The sequence below is a fragment of the Mus caroli genome, unplaced genomic scaffold, assembly GCF_978045245.1.
Source record: "Mus caroli unplaced genomic scaffold, Mus_caroli_1 scaffold_9, whole genome shotgun sequence".
Classification (NCBI taxonomy): domain Eukaryota; kingdom Metazoa; phylum Chordata; class Mammalia; order Rodentia; family Muridae; genus Mus; species Mus caroli.
This window is the reverse complement of record NW_028227264.1, coordinates 20,474,060-20,486,998: the sequence shown is the minus strand read 5'-3', so window position 1 is coordinate 20,486,998 and position 12,939 is coordinate 20,474,060. Positions and strand designations below refer to the sequence as shown.

The window sequence follows — 12,939 nt, the reverse complement described above, 5'->3', positions numbered from 1 at the left end:
CTTTAAATCGGAAGGATGTATGCATGTGACTATTAAATCTGGACAGATGCATGTGATTAGATGTGATAGATTTGATTAGATGTGAAAGAGTATATTTTATAAGAATTAGAAACATCCAGTTATCTGGGAAATTCCTATTGTCCCTGATGTTCTCTTGCTCTGAGGAAAACAAGAAGCCTGTAGACAGACAAAGCCTCACAATTCTTCACACCAGGACACCTGGATATTGTTTTAGAATTCAACTATACAGTATATAGTGATTTTTGTATGCTATCTTGGAAATAAGTAAGAATCTATGTGTAATGCTAATTACAAGAATAATAGATGTAACTTAATCTGCATTTGAGCATCTAAATAAATATGCACTGAATTGGATTTTAAAATAACTTTATCCTCTATTTTTAAGGAAAATTCATGAAACGGTGATTAGAAGAAAATATACAGAGATCATACTTTAACCAAACACCAATCCAGTCCCTTAGTGAAATATTTTCTAGAATTCCAAGTTACAGCAAACATACTTTTGAGAATTTGCTGTGTTATTTTTAAAACTAGCATAATCATCTGTTTCAAGGACAGGGAAAAATAGGTCGAATTCCAGTTTAGCTATACTGGAGTTATCTGAACTTGTTTGTTTAGCGATATATATAATGATTCAAGTTTTCCTATGCATGCATATTAAAATATAATAAGTTAGGTTCCTCTACAACCAGGATGCCTTAAGTATAGGCTAAGGACTGGATTCCAAGGAACATGTACTGAATGGCCCAATGAAAAGAACTGCATTCCATTTCTTTGCAAGAAGACACTTCCTTTGCTCATATTTCCAATTTAGAGTAGTGAATTCTTAGAAGGTTTGCTAGGTAGACTTTTGTAATTAATATATAATCACTGGAACACCTGTGATAAGTGTGGGTATACTGTGAGTACATTCATTAGCTGGCCACGACCATTATTCCCCAAGTGTGTACTAAAGGAGTTAGTACAGATGTGAATTTAAAAATGCAGACCTGGAGAAAACTAAATATGCTCTCTAAATCCAATTGCTTATTTTAGAGATGAGATGTAGTCTCCAAACCTTTATATTATCTGTTTAGGGTTACAGACTGGCTGACATAAAAACCTAGGGCTCCTTTAAAAAATTACTCATTTTTTTTCAACTTTTATTCATTTCTGACAAGTTGGGGATAAGGAGTGGGATTACTTCCTGGGTTTTATAGGATTTCACTGAAGCTGAGCTGTCTGAATTGATATGCAGTCTTTGTTGCCACAGTAATGCTATTTTTCTGATATTTAGGCCCTATCCACACATTCTTTCTACACCAGCAGCTCAAACAATGTCGGCCTATGCAGGCCAGACTCAGTACTCTGGGATGCAGCAGCCGGCCGTCTACACAGCCTACTCGCAGACAGGACAGCCCTACAGCCTGCCTGCCTACGGTAGGTCGCATCAGCAATCTTCTGTTGGCTGGTAGCTTTCCACGCTAGTGCAAGGCCCAGCCCCGAGGGCCGTTGTCTCACTAACCAAGTGGTTTGCCTGTGTGTTTTCTAAACAGACCTTGGTGTGATGTTGCCAGCCATCAAGACGGAAAGTGGGCTTTCCCAAACTCAGTCCCCGTTACAGAGTGGCTGCCTGAGCTACAGCCCTGGGTTTTCTACCCCACAGCCAGGCCAGACGCCTTACTCTTACCAAATGCCAGGTAAGTGGCGGGCCGTAAAACATGTTCCTGGAATAAAAATCATAAAATGGATTCCTTAATGTGACTCTGTGACTTCAGACTTAAGTGAATCACAAAGACAGTTTTCAGTCTCGCCACAGCTCACAGGATTTCCTAAGGCAGATAACCAGGCAGAAGCAGATGGAAACAGCTGGATGGAGGTGGGGAAAGATGACTCATACCAAATGTAAAGATTTCAGGTTAAGCTCAGGCAGGAAATGAAGAGCAAGCAAAGCAACTGAGAGCCCCCAGGCAGGCTTGACAGTCAGAAGCCCGAGGTCCTTCTAAGCAAATGTTGTGAAATGACTCTTAGAGCCTGGCTGGGTTCCTTGTCTGCTGTCAGGAGGGGGCTAGAATGGAGTGCATCTTCTTTCAAATCTCTCACATTTCAAAGTTCAGTAGCCAAAACAAACTCAAGTAATATCTCTCTCGCTGATTCTGTAAAGAGAAAAATTCTTCATCATATCACAAAAATTATTGATTAAATATAAACTTTATTCTCTAATTTATTATATATGTAATTTAGTACCTATTTCCTGAGTGGGGGTTGTTATTCTGACACACACACATACATGTATATATATATATATATATATATATATATATACACACACACACACACACACACACATATATATATATATATATATATATATATATATATATATATATATATTTGTTTTTTTCGAGACAGGGTTTCTCTGTGCAGCCCTGGCTGTCCTGGCACTCACTCTGTAGACCTGGCTGGCCTCGAACTCAGAAATCCACCTGACTCTGCCTCCCAAGTGCTGGGATTAAAGGCCACCACACCCAGCTCTGACATATACTTTAATATGGTATATAACGTAGAAGAAGTCAGGATAAGTGTTTGTGTATCCTTAAACTTTCATAATTTATTTGCAGTGAATACATTCGAAACCCAATCTTGTATGTTATTCTAAGTCATTGAGCAATAAGAGTATCAGCACTGATTTCTTGAGTTGCCTGGCAGCCTCTGGCCAGCATCTCTACCCTGTACCCTCTTCACCCAGACTGCGCCACCCATCCTTGTCCCTTCCACTTCGCTGAGATCTCCTCGCCTGCATTCTTCACATGATGGAGCTCTCTGTGTTATGCCTCTTTCTGTGCTAAGCTTACTTCACTTAGCACGGTGTCCTCATCCATCACACAGCTACAAGTGACCAGGTTTCAGTCCCTCTTACAGCCAAATGGATGAGGAAACCGTTAAACTGCATTTTCTCTTTTCCCAGGTTCCAGCTTTGCACCATCGTCTACTATTTATGCAAATAATTCCGTTTCTAATTCAACAAACTTCAGCAGCTCACAGCAGGTACGATAGTTTTACACCTTTAAAATTTTCTGTTGAAGAGTTTAGGTTTCTTCAATTTATAATTTATAGATACTTATAATTTTTAGTTGACATAATCCCTTATTTAACTTTATGCAGAGTTTGTAAAACCCTCTCTCTTCCTTGGTACACTTCTGAAGATTAAGAAGATCTTTTTCACTTATTCTTTAAATTTTTTTAAATGTATTTTTATTTTTCAAATTAAAATATAATTACATCTTTTCTCCCCTCCCTTTTTACCGCTAGCCTTTCCCATGAGCTCATGTTCTTGCTCTCTTGCAAATTCATTGTCCGCTTTTCTTTAATTTTGGATATATAGATTATTTCAGGGCTGATCACTTGATATTGGATGCAGTTAGGAAGCTCTTCCCTGGAGAAGACTAAAGGGGGAATTTTAAAAATATAACTTTATTGATTCATTATGAATGTCATACATGTATATTATGAACTTAAATAGTTCTGTTTTGGTTTAAGCATACATGATCTCAAAATTAGGCTCTTTATTTAAAACTAAAATAACAGTTCAGCAGAGTAAAAAATTACCTATTCAGAATTTTTAGGTATTTGTTCTTCTTGTTGACTGTAAAGGTTTGCCCATTAAACACCTAAACTATACTCATTTTAATCATCTATCAGGTTATTATAGGATATATTGCATGCCTTTTACCTTAAGCTATAGTACATGTAGTTTTATTTCCCTTGATTGAAATTGCTTATGTAATATAGCATTACTTGATACATTACACTAGAATCAATAATAAGATTGCCATGCATACTCTAAGATAGAATCCTAAAACAGAAGCAGTGACTGAGTAAAAGTCTGCAGAACTACTATTGGATTTTAATTTTTGTTATTTAGATCTATATTTCTTTTAATAAATCTTTGATTGCCACCTCCCTGACAGCTCTACTTTTCTCTCTTGTCACAGAGCCTCCAGTAGCACTTACTCTTTTCCTCGTCATGTTTTATTAATGTTTTCATGAATTCTAAAATCTAGGATGATAGAAGTACTTTATCGGGATAAGAGTAACTGTTCCTACGTGAGCGTTTTGTAACACAGATGGGTCATGATTATGTTGACACTTAAGAATTGTGTCCTTGATTCCTGATTCTCAGTCATGTTCAGAATGGCTGAGACTGAAGGGAAGTTGATTTCTAGACAAACAATATACTTTTATTTTAATGCAGCTACTGTGTACATTTTGAAAGTGTACGTTATCTCACAAATGTTTTCTCTTTAGATTTAATAAAAGAATTGTATTATTGCCTTCTTGTAGTGTTAGTAACATAACAAAGGGGCCAAAGTATTATTTAAAATATTTGAAAGCTATAAAGGATCTAATTTGGCATTGATTTAAAGGTATCTTATAGCACTATACTTTCTGCAAAACAAAACAAAACAAAACAAAACAGGTGATTTCTGCTAGCTTAATTTTATGTATTAATATGGCAAACATTTATTGAGCATTTGATATACATCATATTTTTGACTAGTCTTTAAAGTTCAAAACTAGTCAAGTCTTTGTTTTCTGTTCTCTCAAAATGTATAGTCTTCCTGAAGAAACAGACAATATACAACACAGACAGAAGGTAGACCAGATGGCTATAGCCACTGAGCAATACTTTTGACAGAAGAAAGTATAAATGAAACTCTATTGTCCCTGGGAAGATACAATGACAATATATATAGAATAAGAAAACTTTATAAAGTTTCCATCACAAATAGATCAAATTCTGCTTGAGAATGCACAGTGGATCTATAGAGACTATAACTGTATTTGGGATGGAGGCTAAGTGCCAATTTATCACATAAATGCCATATAAACACAGGAAATTCTGTATACTTGGGACCTGAGGATGGTGGTGTGACTGGATAGGCTTCACTCCCACCTCATGGAACTTTCAGTCTACACAGAAAGTAGAGAGTAGAATAGCAGGGAAACAAAAGACCCTGCTAAACTGTTCATAGAAATCTACTGCACAGGAGGGTGTTGTGCAAGGCTTTACTATCAGAGCCATGAATGAGTCAGAATTCATAGTAATGAAGTCAGGAACAAGGACAGAAAGTTACAGGGAAATAAGACAGCAAGGGCCAATATGCTGTTAAACTGAAGGAAGTCTGGAGTCCAGGTCATCCTTGAGGGGACTGGGAAGAGAAACCACAGAAAAAGATAGACTAGGTCCAGTTACATAGGTCCTGTAAGCTTTCTCATGGAAGAAGTAGACTAGATCTGGTCACATGGGGTCTTGTAGGCTTCAGTATGAATTCTGATTGTAGTCTTGGACCACTGGAAAGATATCAATGCTTTGGAATAGGAGAATATCATATAATCTGTGCTTTGAGGCAATCGCTCCAAATGAAGTAAAAATGAAATAAGACAAATTAGAAAACACACAAAACAGGAAATGAAGAGTGCTTAGATGAAGAAGGTAAGAGTATAAATTTAAAAAGGGGGAACCTTAGAGATATATCTGCATACAAAAACTATCACTTTACCCAGAGGCAGCTGGCAGATTTTCCAGTGTGTACCATCCTTTGCTGGTGAGGCCAGGCAGACTGCCAGAGCTACACCACACAGGAGCTAGATCTGACTCCTCCTGTTACAATTCCAGTCTAGAAACTCACAAGCTGTGTGACTGGGATGAAGTTCTGTGACTTCATAGTTTTTGATATAAAATGATAACAATAATTACGAACAGACAAGGTTCTGAGAGGCAAGTGCTCTAGTCCATGTAAGCCCTTAGAGCAATGCCATGACCCAAAGCCAGGCTTGCTCTTTGTCATTACTGTTTCTCTCTGAGAAAGAAGTGTTGCTGCAAACATCGTTCAAACATTGAAGCTTTCTATTTAGTTAACAGAATGTGATGTGGACCATCAGATCCTGAGATAAACAGGCTAATAGAATTCTAGTTTCCTGGCATATTACTTAATGCTTCCTGGTAATACATGTATTTACTTATACAAAGAATTTTCTCTTTTGGGAATGACATCAAATAGGGATCTTTGTTCCTCAGAACTTACCACAACAGGGGATCTTCCTCCTGACCAAGGATTCGTCATCACTGATAACATTTTTGGCTAAGCCACACTAGATATATTAAACACCATTTATCACAAGCCTTTACTTATCATCCTAATACGCAAAAGGCTATCGGAGGGTCATTTTATCATTTTAAGATTTTTTTAATAGAAAATAGGTCAAGGGAGTTGGTCCAATGGTTTCATTTTATCTGCAACAAAGAAGAAAAGCTAAATATTTGTAAAAAAAAAAAACCTTACTGAAGACTGCAAGTCAAGTCACAGGTAGCTTGTGGTGGCTAGAAAACCTGTTTATTTTTAAAATGACTGCCAAAAAGAATGAAAAAGCAAGGCCTAGAAGAGGAACAAAATTTAGAAAAGAAAATACACCTTGAAGTCCATGTAGGAGCCAAGAGAACACGCAGCTCCTCCTTGCTGGTAGTGTTGGGCAGTATGTAAGAATGGACTGGAATGGCTGTGAACTGACCACAGCTCCTCTCCCTTTTCAGTGCACAATAGGGGTGGCACAAAACCCTTCAGTCAGACTCTCTTTCATTAGACTTGGTTTGCAAGCTTATAAAGAAATTAAACACTGCTGCATGTGTGCAGCGCCCAGAAGATAAGCTCCACTCATAGCACTGTCAACTCCAAGCCATGAACTGGAGAGCAAATGAAACTGATCACTGGTCATTTGGTTGCCATGGTGATGATGCTACCTTGCTCCTTTAGACTGTACTTGATGTTTAAGTGTTCTTCTGTATCCATTCACATCATTTATTTGTTTCAGGATTACCCATCCTACACAGCCTTTGGCCAAAACCAATATGCTCAGTATTACTCGGCATCAACCTATGGGGCATACATGACATCAAACAACACAACTGATGGCACATCATCGTCAACATCAACTTATCAGCTGCAGGAATCTCTCCAAGGACTGACTAGCCAACCAGGTACAGATCCTCATCCAGGTGAAACGCTTCTAAATGTCCTGTGCTATCTAATAATATAGAAGAGGATGACCCCAGCAGAGACGTGCCTGGAAACCACTAGACAATCATGAGCTTTAATGATTAATGAGTTTTAGCTGGCTGCGTAAGACAGGGCTCCAGGGCATTTCAGAAATTCCCAGTTTAGTTGTGAGACAGACAGGAGATTTTAACCTCAGAATGACTACATGTGTGAGACTATCAACATGGGTGAAGGGCTCTCTGGCCAGATCCATTCTTTATCCCATGAAAAACTTGACAGCAAAGAGCATCTGTAATATCATCGCTCTTGAGTGTAGCTGGGGGTGTTTCCTTTTCGCATTAGAGACCGAGTAACCCCTTTACCTTTGCAGTCATCAGTAACTCTCGCCAGTCAGCACCACTGCATTCCTAGGCTTTGCAGGATCAGTAGTAGGAAGTTTAATATCTTTGTCTGGTCTGTGCATGTTTAAAGTCGATTGTGAAGTCATATTTTTTTGTTTTTATTGTTGCTTTTGTTTTTAATTGGGGGGGGAGGAGTTGTTTTGTTTTGTTTCATTATCTGAAGCCTGCTGTCCTCTTGTTAGAATTGTATTTGCTACCCAGCCTGTAAAGCTCCAAAGCCAGCTTAGCCAGCCTTCAACATCTTCTCCATCAACATTCCAATCCAATAAACTGAAGAATTAGAAAGATAACTAATTCTAAAATTATAAGAAACACTAAAGGAATTTAAATATATGTTATATTTTTGGAAAATAAAAGCAAAGATTGAAGGATGGGGTTGCCTGATTGTAGAACTTGGTCCAGATAATAGTTATCACCTTCAGCGATGTCCAGCGCACACATTCACAGAGCAGTGGCGGAGAGTGGAGAAGCCAGTCAGAGACCCAGACATGCCTGAGAAATGACTGTTACAGTATGGCAATTGAAGCACTGGAGATCTAGGTACAAAAGAAGAAGCACAACTAATATTTTTATACAAAAATTAGAGTAAACTATCATCACCCTTGGTGTAAAAATCTCCTAGGAGAAAAATACGGAGGAAGTCTTTGTGATCATGGGAAAGCAAATATTTTCTTGGGTATTAAAAACAAATCTTAGAATTATAACCAAACTTTAAAGCTTTTATAAAATTATAAAATTATGAATTTTATAAGTAATTCTTAAAAGAAATGGAACAATAAGTTGGGTTTAATAAAATCATTAATTTCACACACACACACACACACACACACACACACACACACACACACAGCTGTTTTGCAAGCAATTCTGTCTTTGGATCATGTGAAGGCAGTACCTGCAGAGGCCAGAAGAGGGCAGTGGGTCCCCTGGGACTGGAGCTTCAGTTTGCTGTAAGCAGCCTTGTGGGTGCTGTGGCTCCTCTGGAAGAGCAGCCAGTGCTCCTAACTGCTGCACCATCTCTCTAGTCCCAGAATCGATGCTATTTTATGAACGCTAATGAGTTCAGTAGTGCCTTCAGGGTTTTTTGTTTGATTTTGCTTTCCAAGCACAATTAATACTTTTATACAAAAATTATAGTAAAGCATCCTCCTTTGTGTAAAGATCTCCTACAAGAAAAATGTGAAGGGCAACTTTTTTTTTATCTTGTTTGGATATGGGAGGCACAGGGGAGAGGAAGGGGAAAAATAGAGAAATGTGATTAAAATACTCTAAATTATTCCTAGCAAGAATATTAAGACCAAGTTATCCGATTTCATCAATCAAGCACTTATTTATTTCACCTCTGTTTGACCCCAACTGTGTTCTAGAAAATGATAATGACTAAGGTCTCTGCCTAGCAATAGCTCAGATCTGAATAAGAAAGCATAGAAGCAAATAAGAAAGACATGAGAAGGGAAAACCTCAGATACTTAGAGAGGGGGTAAGAAGCAAACCCTTTTAGATAGAAGCTTTTCCCGCAGGTATTCATCAAGATACCTTGATGGCACGAACTGTGAAATGAGCAGGTTGATTAATTTTGATTTTGTGTTTGCAATGCTGCGGTAAGCTGCCAACCATCATTTTCTGTCATTTCAGCTAAACATAGGCCAAGTGAAGTCCAGAAATATTAGATCAAGAATAACAAAAATTAAATAATAGTTTTAAACAACTCTTAGTACAAACTGGTTTAATGTTTTCTATCTCATTTTTAGCTAATACCTCTTACCATGGTTAATTTATAAATTAAGTTTTATCATAGGCATGCATGTGTGGAAACAAATCACAGTATTAGGGGTTTGGCATTGTGAATGCCTGCGGGGATGTGTGTGTCATGGAAATGCATTCTCTACACCATCTCTTTATCTCTTTGAAACGTTTTTGTCAAAGCAGTTATTCATTTGACTATATGTGCTTGTGTGTGTGTGTGTGTGTGTGTGTGTGTGTGTGCAGCGTACACATAGCCATATTCACAAGCACAGCATGCATGTTGCACTCAGAAGACAACTGTAGGAGTCGGTTCTCTCTTTCCACAGCATGGGTCTGGGAAATCAAACTCAGACCATCTGACTTGGCGGCAAGCCCGTTACCCACTGGGCTGACTCCATGGTTCCACTATATGATTTCTAGCTTTGGGCTCAGCAAATGTATTATATGATGCAGTCTGTCTTTGCTGACCCTACATTACAGTTAAGTTTTCCGCTTACATTTTCCCTTTTATGAATACACGGCTCCTCTTGATTTCTTGATCTTCGTTTCTCTTAAATCTTCTGCTCAGGCTTTTCTCCATCCTCTGTCTGTCTGGTACCAAAGACAGAGCCAGTCCTAAGCAAGGCCAGTGAAGCAGCTGGGGCTCCAAATCTGAGGAAACGCTCAATCCTGCCGTTCTGTGCCGTGAGCCTCACTCATCCATCCCAGCCTTCCTCCTGCATCCCAAATCTACCTGTATCTTATTTCCAGCATGGTTTTCTCAAAAATGTGACCTTACCTGAGGATTTATGAGAATCCCTGTTTAGGGAGTAGTGGAGGTGCTGTAGGGAAAGGATGCTTGCCTCAGCCTCACAGAGACAAAACCACAGATGTGCTCATCATCAGCCTTAGAGGCAGGAGCCAGAGAGCACAAGATGGCCGTATCTGAACTGATAAGACTCCAGTTCCCTGGCCGAAGCGAGTGAACTCAGTATGCTGCGTGTGGTGTAGAGCTTTATTTCAAGTTTGATTTCATTCAAATTTCTGTCAATCACAACAATGTTTTTCCCTAAGGGAGTTTTCATTGCCAATACTCAGAATCTCTCTTTCGTCAGTGTTAAGAAAATACAAAATGCGAGCAAGTGTTCCCGCAGAGACAGCATCTTTAGTTCAGCTGCTACAAGCACGGGCAGATGCAGAACGTTCCTCCGCTGGAATTGGTTACTGGCGTCAACGAATATAATGTGACACTTGGTGGCATTTTCAGATCCCATCAGACTGAACTGACAACAGAACTTATTTCTTCTATTAACTCATATTCTCACACATGTATTTCTCGAGGGATTCTATACCTGACATCTTCTCTCAGAGTAGTCTATAGTTTTATTTCAGCCGTTTCAGATCGGACATGCATCCAAAAAGCAAACACATTCGTAACTATAGGCTTTGCTTTATTAATGGTGAAATCTGATGGATTTAGTTCAAGGGCAGGCAAAGAACTTCCCATTAACCAATTGTGCATATTGGGCCTTACAGACCAGACCGGAGGACAATTAGGTCCACGATTTTTTTTAATAGAACGTTCACTGTGGATATCCATGTTTAAAATAGAACATACCTTATCCTTATGTTCAATAAGTGACAGCTGCTTGCCTTGATTTACAGATAAACCTAATGAAATAAACGTGAAGCTAAATATCCAAACTTACAAAGGGCAGTTCTTCATTACTGTCCTGATTAAAGGATAATTATTCAATCACCTAGGAAAGCCCAAGGCTGCTGGTAATGACTGATGCTATTTAGAAATTGCAAATGGCATTCAGTTATTTATTTAGCCTTATTAGGTAGTTTGACAGTGGATTTAAGGACACACTACCACAATGATTAAAAGCAGACATTTCTAGTTCATTATCCTAATGAAGATCTCTTTCTGCTTTTCATATGAAGTTTATCTAAGGTAAATTGTGGTTTTGATTTGCATTCTAAAAGTTAGCAATGGAGATGATAGATATTTTTAGTTCATCCTTACAAATATTTTAAACATTTAAAAATTAAACATGGTTAGTAGCATGCAACAATACTATCCTTGACTCTAAGACCCTGATAAACACTGTATGTAGTGTGTTTGCTAACTGAACGTATAAACAAGCGCTCAGGTCGAATGAGAGAATTGGTGGAGCCCCTCCCTCTCAGAAACAAGGTTCTTGGGAACGAATTAACAGCCTTCGAAAGTCTTCAGGGCTCAGAGTCCAGCTCCTTCTCTGTGATGCCCGCAGGAGGGTATACATGGAGAGGAGAGCCTGAATTTCTTCACCTCGTTGGCCACGTGTGCCTGGTTATTGTACCCCTGAGAAGTTATCTGAGTGAAACTGTCAGAGACCCCGGACTCAACAGCTCTGGCCTGGCATCAGTGAGTGCTCAGTGACTCTTACTCTCCGAGTCCTGTGTTCACTCTCCAGTGGGAGAGAGAGAGCAGGCAGCATAAAGTTACAGAGATCATTCTACCGTCCAATGCCCTCCACAGGAAGGACTCTCACTCCTGTAAAGTCCTTTCAATGAACGTACAGGCCTTCTCTCTAACATACAGCACTTAAAGCCTGTATGACTCCTTTGAAAGTTTTTCATTGGAAATCTTAGAAATCTATCCGTATTTATTCTGTATGGCATGCTGTTTTGAAATCTGCCTACACAGTGAAGAAAAATGACTACACACCAAAGCCTAATGTTAGCAAACACTTTGTGTGCTTTGTTTCTGAGGTGACAATACTTAAAATACCTTAGCTCAGCAACTTTCAAAACCATTATCCATTGGAATTAGCAGTCTCCATGCTGTAGAGTAAATGTCTTGAACTTAAGCTACAAATAAGGTATATCCATTGTCTGACATCTCCCTTTAACCACTCCGTTCCCAATCCCTCCTGTAACTGCCATTCTATACTCTATTTCTATGGTATCAAACTTTTCATGCTCCATATAAATAAGATTGTGTAATATTCAACTTTTTGTTCATGTCTTACAACACTTAGAATAATGACTTTCATTGCCATCTATACTGTCACAAAGGGAAAGGATTTCTCTCATATTTGAGCTGTAATCCCATTTGTGTGTGTGTGTGTGTCTGTGTCTGTGTGTGTGTGTGTTTGAGAGAGGGAGAGGGAGAGGGGAAGGAGGGAGGGGAGAGAAGGGGGAGGGGGAGAGAGAGAGAGATTTTCCTTGTCCATCTATCTCTATCTTATGCCTTGATACTGAGGTTGACCCCATATCTTGGAACGGGAGAATTAGCTTCTCCTGGAGACGAGTTGCTTTGTGATTGCACAGAGTGGTGAGCCCTGAAACCATAGACAATCAAACAATAAAAAGGGACGCAGCACATTGTATTTATATATCCTTTCACATACGAATGTGTACATGCATATGTAGCAATAATAATCAAGGCAAAAGAGGCTATCAATTTGAGAGTGAGGATGGGAGATGATAGTGGGATCTGGACAGAGGAAAGTGACATAATTCTACTTTAATAAAATGTGTTTAAAATTATTTTTTATAAACTTGAGGGCAGGACTGTCTTATCGGAATAGTCATGTATTCACACAACCTGATTTTAAGTCTCAGGCTTCTATGCAGTCCTCTTGATGCTTCAGCCGCAGGGTCTTTTTGTTCACATCAAGTTCGACGCCATTTCCCTTTTCTCCTTTGATAACAGACATCCTATAAAATGTGAGTTTCAGTATATAGTTTGAACTTGCGTTTCTCTA

The 12,939-nt window shown here is 38.8% G+C and overlaps 1 protein-coding gene across 9 annotated transcripts in view; it reads left to right on the top strand.

Annotated features, from left to right (window-relative positions):
- Eya4 (EYA transcriptional coactivator and phosphatase 4) overlaps nucleotides 1-12,939 on the top strand; it is a 256,421-nt gene that overhangs the window by 199,466 nt on the left and 44,016 nt on the right. For 4 of the 9 annotated variants that reach the window (XM_021173760.2, XM_021173761.2, XM_085842687.1 and 1 more), the window contains 4 exons: nucleotides 1,298-1,440; nucleotides 1,557-1,700; nucleotides 2,969-3,048; nucleotides 6,874-7,039. In XM_021173760.2, the coding sequence (XP_021029419.1) occupies nucleotides 1,298-1,440; nucleotides 1,557-1,700; nucleotides 2,969-3,048; nucleotides 6,874-7,039 (533 nt within the window). Of the gene's footprint in view, nucleotides 1-1,297; nucleotides 1,441-1,556; nucleotides 1,701-2,968; nucleotides 3,049-6,873; nucleotides 7,058-12,939 lie in introns of all 9 variants that reach the window. The other 5 variants (XM_085842685.1, XM_029482164.2, XM_085842686.1 and 2 more) reach the window with 2 other exon arrangements.